We start from the raw sequence: 22,064 nt of genomic DNA on the forward strand, positions 1-22,064 counted from the left end.
GACAGCCAAATTGTTTCTCTGCCTGTAATCCACAGTTACAGAAGTCTAAACCATAGTTTGTCTTTCGTTACTAAGCAGACGCTCAATTTTACGCGTAAGCTTTTCTTTGCTACAATAGTGTGTGTAAGAAACAGTATTTAAGGGATCAATTGCAAAATTAGGAATTAGGGTACAATAGGTAAATGCTTATGTAGATCATTCCTACATCTTCAACCTTGAATTAACAACATCCTAAAACTCAAGGAAAAACTTACTTTTTGCATCACAGTATATGGAAATAATTGGATCAATAAAGTCTTTCAATGACACCTTAAAAAATGAATGCATTTCTGAACAAAAATGAAAACTAATCTTAGCTATTACATTTCTTTCAACCCCCCCTCCTCCCCACTTCATTAAACTTTACAGACATATGTTATTCATGTTTTATAGTGGTTATCTCTCTCCTTCCCCTCTACGAACACGGTTTTATCTTTTCCCCTGTAACTGAACTAAAAGATCATTAACTCTCCAGATCATCTCACCTAACTCTATCCCTATCCCTGCTAGGCATCTGATCCAAGACACAGCTTGCTTTTTTGGTCAGTAGAGAGGGCCACTCTCAGAGGGCACTTCAATCCATCAAGGAGAGGTGCCCAAGATACATGGGACCAAAATGCTTTTTTGAGGTGTCTACTTCTTTCCACTGACTACCCAGGTAATATAAATGAGTAGGCTGGAACAGGCCCTTAATTCATGAAGGGCTTAGGTCAACCATTTTAACTCCAGTAGCCACACAGAAGACAGACTTGCAACAGAATGTGTAAACAAGAAGATCAGACATAACATATTTATACATATTAAGAAAGTATGTGATGTGATCAATCTAATTGTAGGTTTTAAGGTACTTTTTTCTTAATGTAAACATGCAAAGAGGAAGAGTTAAGGCTGAATGTTCATCTTATTAATTCGTGACTTAGTTCAGCACTTTTTGAAGTTGTACAATGAATATTCTTCCTTTAAAGCAGTACTAAGTACAAAAAACTTTGTTGTAAGACATAGCCATGAAAAGTTTGAAATCTAAATGCAAATGCGCACCACACTGCATTTTCTTTCAAAGTTACATACTATAAATCTACATAGATAGAAAGTAACATTCAACACTAAAGTATTTCTGCACAAAGAATTTAATTCAGAATTTTTCTGCAAAAAGAAGAAGTTTATTCTCTGGATTAGATTTCTGCCACTTAGTTCTCTGAATTGCTTTACTGTGAGAACCATTGCAGACGGGAAAAAACAGGAGCACATGGCTGAAGACATCAGGGGAAAACAGAACTGCAGCAGAACCAATCTGACTGCTCTAAACTGTAGCTGAAGTACACTCTTGGGGAGAGGGCACTCTTTCAACTCCATATATGAAAACAGATTTTGTAACAGCAAAAGCTGGTAAGGACAGGTTCTGGGTAAGAACCATTTCCCATACTGACTGACTACCAGTTTTTCAAAAGCCTTTTTTGGTGTTAATATCACATAAAAAGACACGCAAAGAAAAAGCAGCATCCCATAAAACTAATTGTGTGGAATCCCAAACTGACAGTGCCTATGGAACTGCTGATGCTTTTAAAAACAAATACATATAACACCCTCTCCTCCACCACTTACAAACATGACAGTATTTCTACTTGGGAAAGGTATTTCTTAGATGTGCACAATGGATGCATAAAGAGCATAAATCACATAAACCCAAGTGTGGTGCATAGCAGATTAAAGCAGAGAGGCTTTAGACAGAGTTTGTTTTCCAATAACCCCAACAGGAACACTCTCTCCAAGAAACTAACTATAGCTACAGACACACACACATATATCCATGTTTATAGCCACCTGCTCTTTTCCACAAAGATATCAGGCACACAAAAGCAGCAAATCAATACCTTTTCTCTCCTAAATGGTCAACACATGTCCCTATCTGTGGCCACTTATTGCTGTTGTGCTTTAACACACCTCCACGTTCACAGTTATTTACACAAGATAAGAAGTGCTAGTTTCCAGAGTTGTCCTGTTTGTTGAAGCAGGATGAAGAGCATGAAGCAGGATTCTCATGGGTCAACGATCAAATAGGATAAATGCAGTTATGTTGGGTTTTTAGAAGAATGTAATGATGTGATTGTGTTTTAAGAGTGCAACCAGCAGCCACCGAATAATCTTAAAAGATTGGAAGGCCTCATCTTCGAGCATGTTGTAGGTAATTGCCTTGTTGGTTTTAAGTGAGGATTGCTCAACATGCAGCCTAAAGACCAAATGTAGCCTGCAGAGTTCTAAAACGTGGCCTACAGATGCCCTGTCCTTGTGACTGCAAGCGAAGGACAAAGCTGATCAACAGCAGATTATTTTGTATTGCTGACAATCAAACATTTTCTTTTTGCCTCTCCAAGATGCATGTGCAAAACAATACTATGATTACACGAGCTAACATCTTTTATACTGATAATCATAAACAAGTTAAAGGTGACCCTGCATTTTAAAAATTGCACGCTAACTTCAGCACAGTGAGGGAGGTTTGGGTATTTGCCTGTGTAGGTACACTCACTGGTCAAATTATTCTGAGCCAATTCTACCTGCAGGTATCCCAGACCAAACACTCAGTTGGGAAAAAACATAATCCTGGAAAAAGCAAAGCAGTACTGGAATGACTATCCCAGAATTGTTACTCAACTTTTACCAAGCAGAAAAGGCTCTGGAGTATTTTTCACTTTGTCTTCTTAAATATTAGGAAGTGGAAAAACAGAAAAGGGTATCACTCATTTGGCAAGTTGTTCATATATATATATACACACACACACAAAAACATGCACCTGTGTAGCAGCACCATATGCTTGTTCATCTATAATTTTCAGTTGTCTCAATTTTAATCAGGTTTACTGCACAGAGGGGAAAAAAAAAAAACCAACGACAGAACTACGGATAATATTTCTGGTACTGTAGTGCTGCATTTTGAAAAGTATGTTCATTTGAGCACATGTACCTTCCAAGAGCCAACAATTTTTTTAAAATGCAGAGTTCTTTCAAAACCAAATATTTATACTTCTCAGAGTAAAGCCTCACAAAGATAAGGACTTTTTTCCTTTGACGAGAATGTTTAAGCACCTGCTGTTAAGGTCAAACTTGTATACACAAGAATATTGTTGGGATAGTTGCACGTCATTGAGGGAACAGCTTGCTGAACATTTCAAAATGAGATGTGAAGCTCTTGATGCTTAAACCGAAGAGTGAGATTTCAACCACAAAGAACATCCAAACATTTTCCTACCCTTACTATTCAACAGCTGACATAAAATAAACTTGGGAGATCTCATTCCTTTCTCAGGGCATATGAATGCTTCCACTGGTGACCGCAACAGGATGCCTTACAACCTGGTCTGCAGCAGAGATGAATCATGCAGCAAATGCATTGCCAGCTAGACACATAAGGTGACGTTACTTCTGCTGGTCAGGTGAGGAGTAAGCACTGGTTATGAACACTAGACAGAGCTGTAGGGTTGTATCTGTTACAGAAAATGCTAACTGAACTTCAAACATCAGCACTGGACAACAAACAAACCATCCCCCTGGGCACAATCTCTCCAACACTTTCTGCATCACCAGATCATTAAATTCAAGAGTTCAGCTGTTTCTTGTAGAGAGAATGAAAGAGCGATATACTGGCCATCATTTTTCATGGCATAAACTAAGATAGGAGCTAAAGGAATCTCCTTAAAATGGGTATTTGAAAAACTAAGAGTTGTACAACAGGGTCTATCAAGAGCACTTCTTATATTTTAAGAAAAATCTTTATATATCAACTTGCTCTGTCGAATCACAATGCAAAAATAATGACCCATAGTAGCAGAATGAGGAGGGTGGTGGTGTGCCTAATATTCAGGTTACACATTCCTAATTTGACTTGGTTTTAGTGTCATTTGGCAAAGCCACTTGCAAATCAAAATTAATTCTATTAAGAGATCTTGATTTAAAACCAATTAATTTAACTTTAAACAGATTAGTGCAAATGTGTAGTTAATACATTTATAAAAAATTATAAACAAGCAATTTATTTCCTCCTATTTTTAAAGATCTGAGTGACTACCCACACTAGGGGGGAAATTCTGTGAGACAGAAAACACTTGTGGTCTTGCCCAGCGGAACTGCACAAGCGGCAGGATGGCACACTCCACCCAAAGACGTTCCTGTGCACTGAAATGATGACAGCTCTGTAACACAGAAGAGGAAGCTGCACTGGTGTTAATCATACCGCTATTCATGAAATGCACTCTTCCTGGCTCACTGCCAGCCAGGTTTGATGCACTTAAACTCAGCAGAAAAATCTGGCCCAAACAATAATTCCAAACCAAAATGACAGCACTGACTTTAAGCCTTGAAAGTTTTGTTTATTCCTTTGGCAGGACTTCTTCAAGGGCAGCAATGTTATGCATGCTCTGTGTAATTATACATAAGATATACTATATATGTAGGATACAGGCAATAGTCAGGCATATGATTTTTTTTAAATGAGATATTTTCATGTTATGCTCCTGTCTGCTATCAAGAAGCTCTGCCAAATTTTACGGTCTACTTGAACATAAGGAAACTATTACCTTATCAGCAGTAGATCATATTTCCCTTAAAATACATGAAATTAAAATCCCACTAGAAAAATCCCACAGGGAAGGGAACAGCTCCCTGATGCTCTACTGCTAGATATGAGAGAACTGGACATTTTACTACAGGATTAACAATATGTGGAAGCAATAGTTTTCCAACATCTCCCCTTGCCAAACAAAATAATAGCATTGCTTTGCTCTAGAATGACCCGCATGTAAGCTGTCTTCAGTCAGACATGCTGCATTTAGGCAACACAGAGAACAAGTACTCTCAGGGGGTCCCACTAAAAAAAATGCCAGAGATGCCAAATTGCTACTTGAGAAGGACAAATACATAGCAAGAGGAGACAAAATTGCAACATTATGCTTTTCTTCCTGAAGAAAGAACTCTCATCTGTTTAAATACATGCCCATATCATTCCAGTTTGTAAATGTAGCAGAATCACCATCTCAGAAGAGAGGCTATTCCAAGAGAAACTAGTTGACCTGGCTAGAAACGAAGACCAGAAACCCAAGATCTGAAGGCAGGAGAGCAGGGGGGAGTTGTGTGCTGTTACAGCAGCTGGAGCTGCTGTAATAGCCCCCCTTTTTGGCAGCGATGGTTTCTACGATGTCACTTCAACCTGCATTCCCCAACGTTATGCATTCACATGTTCTCTTTCATACAGTCTCTAATGCTCACTCAACTCAACACAAAGCCTATTCAACTAACTAAACCTACCCAAACACTCACTGGCTCCTAAAGACAACATGCTTGACAAACCTGATCTCCTTCTACAACAGGGTGACCTGCTTATTGGATGAGGGAAAGGCTGTGGATGTAGTTTACCTTGACTTCAGTAAGGCCTTTGACACCGTTTCCCACAGCATTCTCCTGGCAAAACTGGCTGCTCGAGGCTTGGATGATCGCACAATTTACTGGGTAAAAAACTGGCTGGATGGCCGGGCCCAAAGAGTTGTGGTGAATGGAGTTAAATCCAGTTGGTGGCTGGTCATGAGTGGTGTCCCCCAGGGCTCGGTTTTGGGGCCACTCCTGTTTAACATCTTTATTGATGATCTAGATGAGGGGATCGAGTGCACCCTCAGTAAGTTTGCAGACGACACCAAGTTGGGTGGGAGTGTTGATCTGCTCGAGGGTAGGGAGGCTCTGCAGAGAGATCTGGACAGGCTGGAGCGATGGGCTAAGGCCAACTGTATGAGTTTCAATAAGGCCAAATGCTGGGTGCTGCACTTTGGCCACAACAACCCCCAGCAGTGCTACAGGCTTGTGGAGGAGTGGCTGGAGAGCTGCCAGTCAGAGAGGGACCTGGGGGTGTTGATTGACAGCCGGCTGAACATGAGCCAGCAGTGTGCCCAGGTGGCCAAGAAGGCCAATGGCATCCTGGCTTGTATCAGAAATAACACTGCCAGCAGGGACAGGGAAGTGACCTTACCCCTGTACTCGGCACTGGTGAGGCCGCACCTCGATTACTGTGTTCAGTTTTGGGCCCCTCACTACAAAAAGAACATTGAATTACTTGAGCGTGTCCAGAGAAGGGCAACGAAGCTGGTGAAGGGTCTGTAGCACATGTCGTACGAGGAGCGGCTGAGGGAACTGGGGTTGTTTAGTCTGGAGAAGAGGAGGCTGAGGGGAGACCTCATCGCCCTCTACAACTACCTGAAAGGAGGTTGCAGAGAGCTGGGCATGAGTCTCTTTAACCAAGGAACAAGCGACAGGACAAGAGGTAATGGCCTCAAGTTGTACCAGGGAAAGTTTAGACTGGATATTAGGAAGCATTTCTTTACAGAACGGGTTGTTAGGCGTTGGAATGGGCTGCCCAGGGAGGTGGTGGAGTCCCCATCCCTGGAGGTGTTTAAGAGTCGGGTTGACTTAGCGCCGAGGGACATGGTGTAGTTGGGAACTGTCAGTGTTAGGTTAACGGTTGGACTGGATGATCTTCAAGGTCCTTTCCAACCTAGATGATTCTGTGAAAGCAGATACATTACGTTCTGACAGGTTAGGCGAGTTGTGTCATGTTACCAAAGGTCCAATGAGCCAGTATAAAGAGGACCCCGGCTGGGGAAGAACCAGACGTGGTTTTTTTGGCAGCAGCAAGCCTCCTTAAGGATTCAGTCATCCATTAGAATCTTAAGTATGGATCTACTCATCAATATCATGCACCTTCTCCCTCATATACTAACTTACAAGAAAGTTTCCAGACTTGGAAACCAGGGGTACAATATGAGAGAAGCGATGGCAAAACTGCAGTGGCTGAGCCTTAAAAAGAAGGTAGTTCTGACTGATGCAGAAGTGTGCTGCACACTGACGGCTGTGCTCTGGGCTGCACCATGTCACAACTCAGCTAGATACTGTGTCAGGGTGGCAGCTTCTCTGACTGAAATAGTAAGCAATGAAAAGATAACTCCATTACACCTGACATCTCTGGTTATCTTGCCTAACAATTGCAGGACTACTACACCTCCAACCAAACAGAACCCCACCTTCAAGAGAGTAAACACAGGCTTCAAAGCCCCTCACCCAATAGCTGACTACACTCAGGATCCCTCATCACTGGTGCTTCTCCTGAACCCCAGTGGCTGAAGAAGGTGCTCAAGCTAAATCCAGATTGGTTTTTGAACAGCCCCCCATGCCTTTGCTGGGGTAGGATTACATCCTACTCTGCAGAAGTGTTTTGAGAAGGAGAGGATACCTGGAAAGCAGTCTAACACATGCTGAGGGCAAGCCCCCAGAAAAGGGCTGCAGACAAGCCAAACCGGAGCCAGTCGCAGCAAAGGAGAATAAAGATTTCAATGGTATCTCACACAAAAATGTTTCAAGATGGCACAAACAAAATCAACAACAACCCTTTGACACATAACATCACAAGAAAAATGGTGTCTGGTACCAACCATCACAGGATAACGCAAGTTAGCTTAGTGCTGGGTGGTGAAAGCAATTTTATCAACATTACGTAATCACTATGGATATGTTTATTCTACAAGTATATCCCACATTTCTTGATAAACTGGCTTTCAAATCTCCAGTACTTTTACCTGCAATCAGACAAAAATACACTTAGGAAAAAAAAAAAGAGTGCAAATATTACTTCATTGTACTTCAACTGGCATAACAAATAGTGCAGGCAACTGAGATGCAAGTCTTAATGAACAAACAGCAAAGAAGCAAATGCACTAGTGCTAGTTTCAGGAAGAAAAACCAAGTGTTACTAGACTGGTTTAAGGAATGCACTTTATTGTTTACATACCAGAGGCTTTCTGAATGCATTTTTTTCTTCTCATTTCCGCCCCCCCCAAACTTTTAAAAACACTTACAATTCAAGCTCAAACCACAAGAAATGCAATTTGTACCCCAAAACTTGAGGAAGTATTCACAAACAAATATTACATCATTTCAACACTGATATATTTGTTCAATAGGTACATAAAAATAAAGAATAGCACATTACAGAGAGAGCAGTTTCAGTAAGACCGTGCAGTCCAACAAAATGACATCTACAGTATCTTCAAAATGATCTAACACATTGCTGAGTACTCAAAGAAAATCACATTCTACCACGTAATAAGATGCAATATGGGTTCTAAAGAGAAATATGGAGGAAAATTAGGTTATTCAGAGTATGCTTGGAACTGAGCTCTCTACAGTTTGTTTCCTGCCATAGAACTTGCACACAAAAAATGTCTCCTTTCTTCCAGACACCTTCTTCACTTTCTCATAAAATAATTCTGTGCTTGAATTTGAGTAATGAGAGAAAATTAGAACGTTTTCTAGCTACACTGTGCAAGCATGAGCAGATTTCCAATAAATATTTATTCAGAGATTTTTATGAATATTGAAAAGGTTATCCTTATGGCACATTAGTTTCCTCTAGATATTGGGTAGCATATGCTTGTATATCTCAGTCAAATGCAGTAGAAACTCAGAGCATTTTGCTCTACATTATCCAGTAAGTAGGTAATGTTCTACTGCTATGGCTACCAGAACTAAGACATAAGAAAAACATGCAAGTATGATCTTTACATAACAGTCAGCAGCTGAACTCATATTTAATCAGAGCCTTCATTGCTGAAGCCCTCCTTCTGTAGCCAGCATGTACCAGATTAATCTCTTCCTACAGCCAGGGCACAGAGAAGGTATATACCTGTAAATAAGATTCAAGGTAAGATATACTGCACTTGGGTTTTCATCATGTGAGTTTGCTGACAGTAGTGTGTCTTCACAATTGTCTCCCAAACGCTTGCATGTCACCACTTGCTTAGAAGATGGTGATGCGCGTGACTGTTTGATCAGTACCGATCACGATACACCATTTGACTGTCTCAAGCTAATGGTAACTGCAGACTCATGGTGGGATTTTCAGATGATTTCCTTGTTGAAAATACAGTCTGGCATAGATGCAGATTATACTAGAGTCCCAGGCTGGAGCAGAGAAGAGTCAGTCTATCAACAAAAATCCTTGTGTTAGATAAACCAGTTGCACAGGTGTAAACTAGCATGAAAGTCTGTAAGATTTCAACAAGAAATAGATACCTGTATTTAAAATACTGTGTTATAAGTGTCAAACAGTGTAGGTAAATAGCTAGGCTGTGAAATTTTAAGAAGGAAGCCAGGTGAGGAAATAGAGACCTCCAATTAATTCTATTCTCAAGCTAAGCAGACAGAAATCCCTCTACCTTCCTGATGTTTTAGCATCACTCTGACTCAACTTTTTTCTCTGTGGATGAAACAGTGGTAGAAAGCTGTCTCTGGAAAAGGTGCATTCATGCTTCCAAAGTGGACAATTAAAACTAAGTAGAGAGGAGCTGCAGAAGCATAGAAGGTAGATGTCCAACTCTGTTTTGAAGAAAAGTGTTGTGGTGGAGGGAAGGAGAAAAATCATCATATTGAATACAAAGTAGAGAGTGACAAAAAGAAAGTGATATGCTGGTCTGAAACACTACTGGGCTAGGAGTAGCTATTCCTTCCCATCCTTATCTTCTAAATACTATCTGTTACTCAGTTCCTTTCTGTTACCTTTGCCACTAAACATTACTAACAGCAGAGTACATGTTTTATAGATTAACTAGATCAGTGCAATGAAGAAAACTACCACTCACTTGGTTATTCCTGAGCTTGAAAATAAGAACTAGAAGTAAAGGGCATAAAATATTTAGGAATAGGTAGGGTGCTGAAGGCAAGGCAGAACTTGTCCCAGCCCAGGATTCCCTCAGACTATTCATGTCAAGCCAGAAGTAGAAGTCTCCTTTTCTTGCTCCCATTAACCCCATAGCTGTTCATCTATACACATCCCAACCAAAGATCTGGATCAGAAAACCTGAGCAGCCTGAGGAAGGAAGAGGAGGTGGGGAAAAACAACTCGCACATCTCAAGAACAGAGTGCTTCCCGGTTGTCTGTGTTTACTACGTATCGTCACACTGACACAATGAGGGGGCAGGAACCAGAGCAACAACTGCTACTTCAGCTGCCACCACCACCCAAGAAGCGCACCTGGAAATCACAGCCTCAGAATCAAAACTGCTTCCTGGAAAGCCTGCACAGGGCGCAGAACAGATAAAAGTTCAAGGGCGTCATTTCAAAATACCTTTAACCAGTGCTACCATGTAAAGCAGCTGTCCCCTGTCTCTTCCACCTGACTGTTCATTCATATCCCCAGGTCACCTTCCCTCTCTTGCTTGCATAAATAGGGGTGTGGAAAGGAGAACAAATAGTAACTTTTTTTTTTCATACCGGACTAGTTTCAACTCGAATCAGCTCCTTGATCTGATTCACTGTCTGGCCATGCAAATGTTCATGCCAGTATAAGCAAAAACATTGCAGGGACAGAACAAAAGGCCAGAGGTAGCAAGAGCAGGACCAATTCTTTCAGAGATTATATCAGCTTTAAAGTGTTTGCCAATCAAGCTCTAAGAGCATAAATGTTTGCATCTCAGCCACTTAGCACCTGATGTTGAAAACTCTGCAGATGAATTGGAAAAATTTGGAAGTGATGACTTTGCCTGTAGAGATATGAAATAAAATGGAGTAATAGGTTTGTGTTCTTTTTGGTACTGCCTTGAGATCCTAACCATGTTATTTAGCAAAATTAGTAACGTTAGCAAATTAGCTGAGGTAGATGGATACACAAGTATATATGTGTAATAACAACCGTAAGAGTGAACAGCATAAACTACGAAATCTTTGGACTCGCCCAAACCACAGTAAGAAGGATCCTGCACAAAAGAAACTCCTTGGTCCCTGACCAGCGAATAATATTCCTTCAGTCATCCCTCTAACAAAGGGTGCTACTGAAGCACAGGGTAAGTATTTAGGTTCTTACAGTATTAGCTACCCACATCATATGCATGTTCTGCCTTGCCAGATGGCCTCTAATCTGGTCTCCCTTGAAGCTGAAAGCATCACATTAAGACTCCTAATTGGGGTAATATATTCATAAAGTAATGACCTCAGTCAATTTTTCTCAAAGTGGGTTACATCATCCAAAAGGATCATGAGAAAGCTCTAAGGCAATCAGTAAGAGCTAGAAAAAAACCAAACTGCATTTGAAAAAAACTCATTAAAATATATAAAATTATAGAAAATGTGTGATGATAATAAAACCAATTATACTTAAATATATTGATACCAAAATAAAGTTCCTCAAGTCTGAGGGAGTTTTACAATTGCAGACTGCTCACAGCCAACTCCTATCCCTTTGTGGAGGAAAAACAGAGTTTCCACTGGCAGTTAGGGAAAGTAGGCTTTTCTCAGGTTTGCAGAGGAAGGTAAAGGACTAAGACACAGATGTGGAATTTTTTTTTAAGATATATTGATTTAAATAGTTTTTGAAGAATTGACATCATAGAAATTTAGTAGAATTTTTAGAACTTTGCAAGGTTCAGCCTAATAGTGCTTTCTTGAAATCTCTGGGAGTTTTGCCAATATCCACCCTTCAAAGAGGAGCAAACTAAGTCCTGCACTGACCACTAATGGAAATTCCATCCTTAACATTTTCAACCTTGAGTTTTTAACAGAAAAGGAGGGAACAGCCATGAATAAGACCACCTGAGTTTACAGTCTATTGTGCCTGCTGCTCATAGGTTATTGGGTTGGCGTGAGAAATTTAACAAGACTGGCCAGTTTTACTACAGCAGCTGCAAAGTCCTGCGGACAACCTGAAACTTCAGAGTGGCACACAGTAGGAACAATACCAGAAAAAGAAATGAAAAATAGGACAGATAATAGAGAAGCTGTTCAGAATAATTAATTATGGGATGCAAGAGGAGAGAGAATCAATGGGCCTTCCCTCAAACATTTTGCTGAAATAAATCCAGCCAGAAGGTAATGAACATGAAATGTCTTTAGTCACCCCTCCCTACCTAACACATGGGAGCAGATTTCTTCCCAGGGTACTATCCCTCAAGCTGCCATTTATGGGTCCTGAAATTCTGCTTAATTCAACCTGTTTTTCAGGCATCTATCCATTTGGTCCTCCTCCTAGCAGTGGGTACAGCTATTCTCCCTCATTGGGCTTCTCTGTCCAGTAAAAGAGAGAATTAACAAAATTATAATCGATACAGGTGAAAGAGTAAAGGAGTCTTCCCTGTTCTAACACAGCCAATTTTAACAGTTCAACAGTTGAACAGTTTCAACAGTTCAACAGTTTAACAAAAATCATATTCAACACATCTGAATTATTACACTGCTAATAAAGGAGTAAGCAGGCACAAAAACTGCTTTCTAGAAAGGCTTTCCCCCCCCTAGTTATTAATGACCTCCATACTAGAGATTTCAATAGCATCAAAACAATACAAGTACCCCAGTCAGATGAATTTATAATCTCCACATTTGGCACGTCAAACAAACGACCTACTTAGAAGATTCTTAGGCAGTTTACCTCCCAGCAACTCAAGAGTACTCTCACCAAAATACTGTGCAAAATACAGTGTACAAAACTCAAATATACCACTTTACAAAGTAAGAAGCTTCAGTGAAATTGCTACAAAGCAACACATATATTAATATAACAGGAACCAAATGCACTACTGAACAATGGATGGAAACCACTTTATGTCCAAAGTACACCATTTTGTCAGCCATCATATGCATTAACATAATAAGAAACCTACCTAATCACACTCATTTGTCCCAGCCACAGAAAGACAAGTGTAGAAATGGATATACACAACTATTCTCTATTAAGTGGAAGCATTAGTGTTTGCAGTATACTAACAATTTTCCAGAGAATTCCAAGACAACGCTGTCCAAGCCTCAACATCTTAGATGTGTGTGAAGCAGAACTTCAACCCATGAACAGCTTATAATATTCAGGAATTCACCTTCAACGTACAGAAATAGCACTTAAAAGAAAAAATTTAATCTCTGTCTGAAAAAAGGGAAAAGAACTAAGGTACAAGACTGAGATTTTTAGAACTGATTACAAGTTGGTTTTTTTTTTGAGCAGGCATGAACTAAAAGAACACAATTGTCAGAGCAGTGATCTAAAAGCACTTTCAAAAAACCCAGAAACGCAGACTGCCTCTCAAAATTTTAAAGCTTTAAGTGTTATAGTTTTGGCCAAAGCAGAAGTTAAAGACATTTAGATTTAGAAGCAAATCCTTTACTTTCTGCACCTTTTGTATTCAATCAAGTATGTCCCTATTTTTGAGATCAGAGGACTCATTGTTACTCCAATAAAGCAGGGCTATAAAAGCCCAAGTGAGGTTATTGGATGGGATTCAGTTCAAGATTAGGTGTCTATCTGCCTATCTCTCTGTCTATTAGGCGTTCAGTAAGCACAGTAGATATCTAATGTAGATATCTAGTTACGAGAATTTCAGTCCAACCCGAAGGAGCTTACATCAGCTCATCTTCAAAGCAGCTGAAGTTCACAGAATCATCTAGGTTGGAAAGGACCTTGAAGATCATCCAGTCCAACCGTTAACCTAGCACTGACAGTTCCCAACTACACCATGTCCCTCAGCGCTATGTCGACCCGACTCTTAAACACCTCCAGGGATGGGGACTCCACCACCTCCCTGGGCAGCCCATTCCAACGCCTAACAACCCGTTCTGTAAAGAAATGCTTCCTAATATCTAGTCTAAACATTTCCTGGCGCAACTTGAGGCCATTCCCTCTTGTCCTATCGCTTATTACTTGGTTAAAGAGACTCATCCCCAGCTCTCTGCAACCTCCTTTCAGGTAGTTGTAGAGGGCGATGAGGTCTCCCCTCAGCCTCCTCTTCTCCAGACTAAACAACCCCAGTTCCCTCAGCCGCTCCTCGTACGACATGTGCTCCAGACCCTTCACCAGCTTCATTGCCCTTCTCTGGACACGCTCGAGTAATTCAATGTCCTTTTTGTAGTGAGGGGCCCAAAACTGAACACAGGAATCGAGGTGCGGCCTCATCAGTGCCGAGTACAGGGGTAAGGTCACTTCCCTGTCCCTGCTGGCCACGCTATTTCTGATACAGGCCAGGATGCCATTGGCCTTCTTGGCCACCTGGGCACACTGCTGGCTCATGTTCAGCTGGCTGTCAATCAACACCCCCAGGTCCCTCTCTGACTGGCAGCTCTCCAGCCTGTAGCGCTGCTGGGGGTTGTTGTGGCCGAATTGCAGCACCCGGCATTTGGCCTTATTGAAACTCCTACAGTTGGCCTTAGCCCATCGCTCCAGCCTGTCCAGGTCTCTCTGCAGAGCCTCCCTACCCTCGAGCAGATCAACACTCCCACCCAACTTGGTGTCGTCTGCAAACTTACTGAGGGTGCACTCGATCCCCTCGTCTAGATCATCAATAAAGATGTTAAACAGGAGTGGCCCCAAAACCGAGCCCTGGGGGACACCACTCGTGACCGGTCTCCAACTGGATTTAACTCCGTTCACCACAACTCTTTGGGCCCGGCCATCCAGCCAGTTTTTTACCCAGTAAATTGTGCAATCATCCAAGCCTCGAGCAGCCAGTTTTGCCAGGAGAATGCTGTGGGAAACGGTGTCAAAGGCCTTGCTGAAGTCAAGGTAAACAACATCCACAGCCTTTCCCTCATCCAATAAGCAGGTCGCCCTGTCGTAGAAGGAGATCAGGTTTGTCAAGCAGGACCTGCCTTTCATAAACCCATGCTGACTGGGCCTGATCATCTGGTTGTCCCACACGTGTTGTGTGATGGTACTCAGGATGAGCTACTCCATCAGCTTCCCGGGCACCGAAGTCAAGCTGACAGGCCTGTAATTTCCTGGAACATCCTTCCGACCCTTCTTATAGATGGGCATCACATTGGCCAGTTTCCAATCTGTTGGGACCTCCCCGGTCAGCCAGGACTGCTGGTAAATGATGGAAAGCAGCTTGGTGAGCACCCCAGCCAGCTCCTTCAGCACCCTCGGGTGTATCCCATCCGGTCCCATAGACTTGTGTGTGTCTATGTGATGCAGTAGGTCACTGACTGTCTCCTCCTGGAATGCGGGGGGTCGTTCTCCCAGTCTCTGTCTTCTGGCTGAGGAGGCTGGATTCCCTCAATACAACTAGTCTTGTTATTAAAGACTGAGGCAAAGAAGGCATTAAGGACCTCAGCCTTCTCCTCACCACTTGTTACCATGTTTCCTCCTGCATCCAGCAGGGGATGGATACTCTCCCTGGTCTTTCTTTTGCTACTGACACACTTCTAGAAATATTTCTTGTTGTCCTTGATTGCTGAAGCCAGATTAATTTCCAGCTGGGCTTTAGACCTCCTGATTTCCACCCTGCATAGCCTCACAGCATCTTTGTAATCACTGTGAGTGGCCAGCCCTCTCTTCCAAAGCTGTTAACTCTCCTTTTCTCCCTGAGTTGCAGCCAAAGCTCCCTGTTTAGCCAGGGTGGTCTTCTCTGTTGCCAGCTTCTCTTACAGCACCTGGGGACAGCCTGCTCCTGAGCCATTAAGACTTCCTTCTTAAAGAGTGCCCAGCCTTCCTGGACCCCTATACCCTTCCCTTGGGATCCTTTCAAGCAGGTGCCTAAACAAGACCAAGTCAGCCCTTTGGAAGTCCAGGATATTAGTTCTGCTGCCCTCTCTCCTGGCCTCTCTAAGAAGAGAGAACTCTATTATTTCATGATTGCTGTGCCCTAGTCGTCCTCCAACCACCACGTCATCCACCAATCCTTCTCTGTTCACAAAGAGGAGATCCAGCAGGGCACCTTCTCTGGTTGCTTCTCTCACCAGCTGTGTCAGGAAGTTGTCTCCCACACATTCCAGGAATCTCTGAGACTGGTCCCGCTCTGCTGTGTTGTATGTTCAGCAGATGTCTGGGAAGTTAAAGTCTCCCACAAGAACAAGGGCAAGCGATCATGAGATTTCTCCTAAATGCCTATAGAATATTTCATTACATTACATTTACTGTAATGACTACAAAAGCAACTTAGACGTCTCAGGGTTGATCCACTTGCCCATACATTTGAGATGCCATGGGGTAACAAGCCTTGTCTCCAGCTCTTGTTCCAGAAGGCCATTGGTCTCTTACTGTCCATGACCTTGTGCAGTTGTCTCTCCTAACCGGAAGCATCTGAAATGGCCATAGACACCTTATGATTTCTGAAGTACACAGCACTGCTAGCACAAATGCAGGCACCTATGTTCAGGCATTGATCTCAAACAGAATCTCTTCTATTTCGTTATTAAAAGACAATTTCTGAAAAAATAGAAAAATATATCAATCCATCTGGAGTAATAAATGCATAAAAAAAAGCCTGAAATGCTTTCAGGAATATATTCATTTCAGTAAGTCTAATAAGCATTGTATTTCAAATTTTGCTATACTTTTGTATAGTGTAGACATAATTCCCATGCAATTAAAAATATATGTAGAAACAGATGTAGTCATTTTGTACCAGCAGATTTTCTTGTAAGCCTTTTAAAGCCAATAATGTTATACCGAAGAGCAAATTTTCCCCAGCATTCCGATTCCCCATTCCATTTCCAATTACTACAAAATATAACATTATTTATAGCCTGAAATGTATTGTACAACATTCTTAGAACTACAGTACATTTGCCAGACCTCATATACGTGATGTTACAAATACCTGCCTCCACTCCATACTACCTTATCTACAATAGTTCTTTTCAGCAGTTAGATGGAAGCCAGTTTTTGTTACTTGTATCAGACTATCTCCTCCAGTGCACACTGCTGAATATTTAATAGCCAAACATCCTACACTTCAGATACCAACAGATGTAAACCATCTTTATTTGCTACACATTACATGGACTTCTTCCACAGCAAAAGATGAAGAGTCATATGAATAATTTTGAGCCAGCTATAATACATCTGCAACAATCCCCAACAAACCCATGCACACAAATGGGATAATTTGTCTACTGAAAGTCAGAAATTGTTACTTTAACTACACTTCTCTCACAAGATATCCTTCCCTACTCCCAGTCATGCTTTAGAATCTTCTCAGGAAAGTCTAATCAAAATGAGCCTTCTTATATAACCAATACGGCAAATTGAAAAACACTTACGGTTGATGTGATCAATATAGTATACACCAATCTGAGGATCATATGCAGCTTCCCATCCCCATGGCAGCTCATCCCCAACACAATCCGCAAATGACAAGGGCTTTGTTAACCTAAAACCAAAGAAACAAGTTAATGGTATAGCTCTTCTCTCTTCCATACATACATTTGTTATTCATATTAATTCCTATTATGACAGAAGCTAAAGAAACATAGCAGGAAGAAAGGAAAGTAAGTTGTTTTCTCCATCTTAAAGTTGGCTCTTGTTTTTTCCGTATTCCATCCTTCTGAATTAATTAACTTCAAGAACATAATATAAGTCATTGCATAAGTACAGGCATTCAAGTGAGAAATTCACAGCAACATCTTCCACATTTGACAGTTTAAAGTTAAAAAATAACCAATAGCTTGTAAAAGAAAAAAAAAAAAAAAAATCTACACTCCTATTTGTCCCCAGAAGAACTGGACACTTCAACCCCGAGTCTGTGATGAGAGTTCAAGATTTCAAGGTCATCTTCTCTAATGACCACAGACAGGATACTCAGAAAAGAGCATACAACCATCTAAGATGCAGTTAGCAGCACTTACCAATCCACATACTTGAATAAAATAAGCAGCAGTGTGGAAAAGGAGTGCATAGAGTAGACATTTTATAAGTAACATTTAATGGGCCTTCAGATGTTCATATGGTGCCTTTTTAGGAAGACTAGGTTTTTCATTTTAATAATGGAGTGCCTATTTGTGACAAGAAATAGATTGATAATAATACATGGGCTCTTTTCCAACTGAGGCTGAGCAAAGCTTTACATCATCATATTTTTGCCTTTTTTTAAAAAAAAAAAAAAAAAAAAAAAAAAGAGAGTTTCCTATTGATAAACCCACAGATAAATACCATGTCTGATATACTGACATATTTAATAGGAAGAACAAGAGATTTAAGTTTTTATTGGCACCATAGTGACAATAAGATTAGTACATAGCCAGAGTTTAAATTAAAAAATCCCCAGAGTAAGATTACCAAGGGCAGTTTGTGGGACACATGAGCATCACCTCCTTTGCTCACTGCTGCTTAAGTTCTATCACCTTAACTGTTTTTTCATCTCATCACTAAAATTCTATACAAAAAGCTAAAACCAATTCACATAAGCTTTTTTGTTTCAGTATTTTTTCTTCAATTAGTTTCTGACCAAAAGAAACTGGTTTATCGACATTTTTGTGAGAAATGAAAGAGAATAGTACATTTTACTTTCTACAAAATGAATGAGCTTTTTTGTATAGAAAACGCTACATAGAAAATACTTTACAAAACTATTGAATTAAATTTTTCTTACAGCTGAGAAAACAGAAATTTGAGCACAGGTTTGATTTAGAAATCATTGTCCCACAAATATATTATTACTACTGAGGGATCTGACCTATCAATTCTTTAGGTAGGGCAACACTTTAGTCCTCCAAACTAGGGTTGCAGAAATTAAAAGAACCAAGCTCTTAAGATCCAAAATCTCTGCAGAGTATAGACAGATTTTTTTTTTTTAATTGTAAGTATGAATCCACTTTCTCATGTTTCTCCAAAGCTTACAACATCCAGCATTACTTCAAAAATTACAGTTTTGTTTGCAAATAGTAACAGCTAGACAGAAAGAGATGGCTCTTAGGAAAGCAGGAGGAGCCTTTTAAAGTCAGGATAATGCACACAATCACAGTTCAGCCAGGCTGTCCAGAGCACGCAGCCAACTGAACACAGGGTACCCATGTCAGAGAGTTCCCAGGCCACTACTGCTCAGAGGAAGCATCAATCACATAAAGCAATAGCCCTTTGGTGGGTTTGATTAGTCATGTGAACCTGTGCCAACTACTAGGGCACATCTCGCTGTGAAGAAAGTCCTGCCTCAAATCAGATTACAAATGTGGATTTTCAGAAGAGATTTCTTAAATTGATTAAAAAAAAAAATCATAGTTCAACGTCATTCTTTGCCTTAATGTTATAACATTAACTCAAAACAGAACTCTTGTAGCTCAAGTAGAAAAAATATTTGAAATACCATATAGCAGAGTTGGAATCACAACAAACTCATATAAATATGGCCAGATGGTCTCTAATAAATTCATTTAGAACTTGCATAAAGATTTAATACTTTCACCAAAAATACACACCACAGTTATCAACAATCACAAGATGCGATTTTTAAACCACCTCTACAGGAAGGATATGAACACAGTACTATCCTGGCTTTTCATCTGCACTCCACACCAATTTTATTCTTAATCAAATACTGACTTCTTACTATTATAGTGCATTCTGCAGGTTAGATCACGGACCACTCTGGCCATGCGGATGTTTTGTCCAGTGTTATCACCTGTCAGAAATCAGACACCGTGAGAATGAATAGCAGCCACTCTCTCAACCCAGACACTCCATAAATTAAAACAACACTAAAAAACCGTGGAAAAGTACTTGAGTGACTCACTCTGGACCTTAAACAAAAGAAGGAGACAGAGGTCCTGAAACACAGGCAGTACTGAACAAGTTATTTTATGAATTCTGCTCTGCTGGATCATGCTTGGACATCACAGCCTTAACATCACACTCCTGAACTGTGTCAGGAGAACTGTTCCTGAGTAGATTTTTAAAACATGAAAAGGTTTGGATAACAGGATCACAATTACTTAAGTGTGTTACATCTCCATAACTCTCTTTTTTGTTCCAGAGTCTTTTAATAGCACAAGATTTTCGAGCCCGACATGGACTTTTACAATTGAGCAGCAACCAGCACAAGGTGGTATCAGACTGCTTAGGGCCCTCAGAAGTGTCTCAACATAAACAGTATCTACTTTCAAAATATGTATGGCAAATGGATGAGATTAACATGACATGAAGTAACATGCAAGAGAAAATTTGCAAGACAAAAGTTGAAAGCAAAGAGAGCTAACGAGATGTAATTGGAAAGGAGATAATATCTAGGAGCAAGGACTGAAGGAATCCTGTCTGTGTGAAGATCATTACCTGTGACATAATAACGTATGATAGACAGACTGCCATTACATACATTAACCCTGACCCAAGAAAAATGAGGTTTATTGCACCATAATAGAGGATTAAGTGCTGTGTCTCAGGGTACTGACATTCTGAGGTAGTTTATAATACTTTTTCAGTTTGTCATCATCAATTTATGTATTCTTAAAAGAATGCTGATACTCTAAAAAGGATGACTTAAAAGTCCACATTTAGTATATTATAAAGTTTAATTAGATAACAAAAGGTGAGGGTTTTTAATGCATATCATTAAGCTCAAGTATTCTCACCTATGGGCACTTTTTTTTTTTTAACCTTCTAGAACTCCTTCCAAGTGAAGGCTAATTTATTAGCCTTTAACTCATATATAACATTTTTATGTACTCAACCCTATATGGCTGCAACACTCCCATTTCAGCATATGGATTGAAGCATACTACCTGGACACCCCCTGGACAAGGAAGCATTCTGTAATTCCATTATGTAAACAATACATAATTATGTTATTGCCAATCACTTCACAGATGCCCTGGGAAACCTAGGAGACAAATACAACTTACAAACTGAGAAGCTGTATTACCACCTCAAATTCACGTTTTTCTTCAATGCTTTCAAAGTTAGCTAAAATCTTAAAATGTAGATTCTATAATGATATATGAGTTACTAACAGTTGCTATTGCATCTGCACCCATGCCTGTAAGAATAGGTCTGTATATACATCTAAATAAAGAGGCTGATAATACTGTAAAATGGAACTGTTACTAGAGATTGTCAGTGCAGTATTGTTCCATTTGGACAACTTTCCTCCTTGACGTACTCCCTAGACCACAAAAATACATAGAAGAAAGGTTTCTTCCCAAGGTCAGGGTCCACAAAAAAAAAAAAAATTACTACATATACACTAGTAAATACTATCTTTCTGTCAAGCTATGGAAAGTCCATAGTATTTCACACTTCTATGATCTAAGATTATCGATATGCTTGTTTTTAAAAATGTGTATGCATATTTATGTATATACATACACACACCCACACACACTTTTCAACACGTTGTTCTATGCAAGAGTAATGATGCATTCTGCTGCATTCCTTCTCTGACTCCTTTTTTCTCCAGATCCATTCAGGATTAAATCAATTGTAACACTGAACCAGAGGTTATCCATATTATGATTTGGACTCTACTTTATCAATAGGAAACTCTGGAGTTTGGTCTTTGCTTTCTTCTAAACTCAGCTGATACCAGTATCACTGACCTCCTTAGCATACTTCAAGACCTGATTTTATCCACACTCTGAAGGACTACATGAGTACAGCCTGACATGTTTTGCCCAGATATAACTATCTGCATCAATTTTGTAAGACTGATCTATTGTGATTTATAATATATGTGGTGGAGGGTGTGGGGAAGAGAGAAAGGTTACAGAAGGTTACAGTAGGCAGATCTCAGAAAACAGGGGCGGGGTAGGGAGGAGTGGGAAGAGACACACACCCCCAATCCCATCCCTCCCCCCAAATCTGAGGTACATAAATACCTGAGAATTATGAACAGATTCATCTCAATCTCTTTCAAAATCACTTCCAAGAATACCTCCTTTGCTGTGTGGTGCTTGACCTGCAGTCAAGACTTGGGAGTTTTGAATTCAATTATAAGTAGGGCCAATGCTCAACTTCTATGGCAACTTCAACACACATTTGAAAACTTTCTCCAAATCTCAATTATCCTTACCCAAAATGACCTGATGTTCTTTGCCATCTAGCAAGATCTTGTGTGACACTTATATGTTGCACTCATTAAATTTCACACCCATTCATTCTCATATATAATGATGTATGTTACACATTATTAATTTTCTCTTACAATGCAGTACTTGCTAGTACTTCTAGACAGAAACCATTCTGAAAAATATACCTCTTCTCCACACGCTAGGAATTGAGAAGACAAAACCTGAATTACTATTTAGATGTGCA

The 22,064-nt window shown here is 40.3% G+C and overlaps 1 protein-coding gene across 2 annotated transcripts in view; it reads right to left on the reverse strand.

The window, feature by feature from the left end:
- Window positions 1-22,064, reverse strand: part of WWC2 (WW and C2 domain containing 2) — a 105,605-nt gene that overhangs the window by 52,455 nt on the left and 31,086 nt on the right. For both annotated transcript variants that reach the window (XM_074822764.1, XM_074822765.1), the window contains exon 2: window positions 17,087-17,196. In XM_074822764.1, coding sequence (XP_074678865.1) covers window positions 17,087-17,196 — 110 coding nt within the window. The remainder of the gene's footprint in view (window positions 1-17,086; window positions 17,197-22,064) is intronic.

This window comes from Strix aluco, chromosome 4 (assembly GCF_031877795.1).
Source record: "Strix aluco isolate bStrAlu1 chromosome 4, bStrAlu1.hap1, whole genome shotgun sequence".
NCBI lineage: Eukaryota > Metazoa > Chordata > Aves > Strigiformes > Strigidae > Strix > Strix aluco.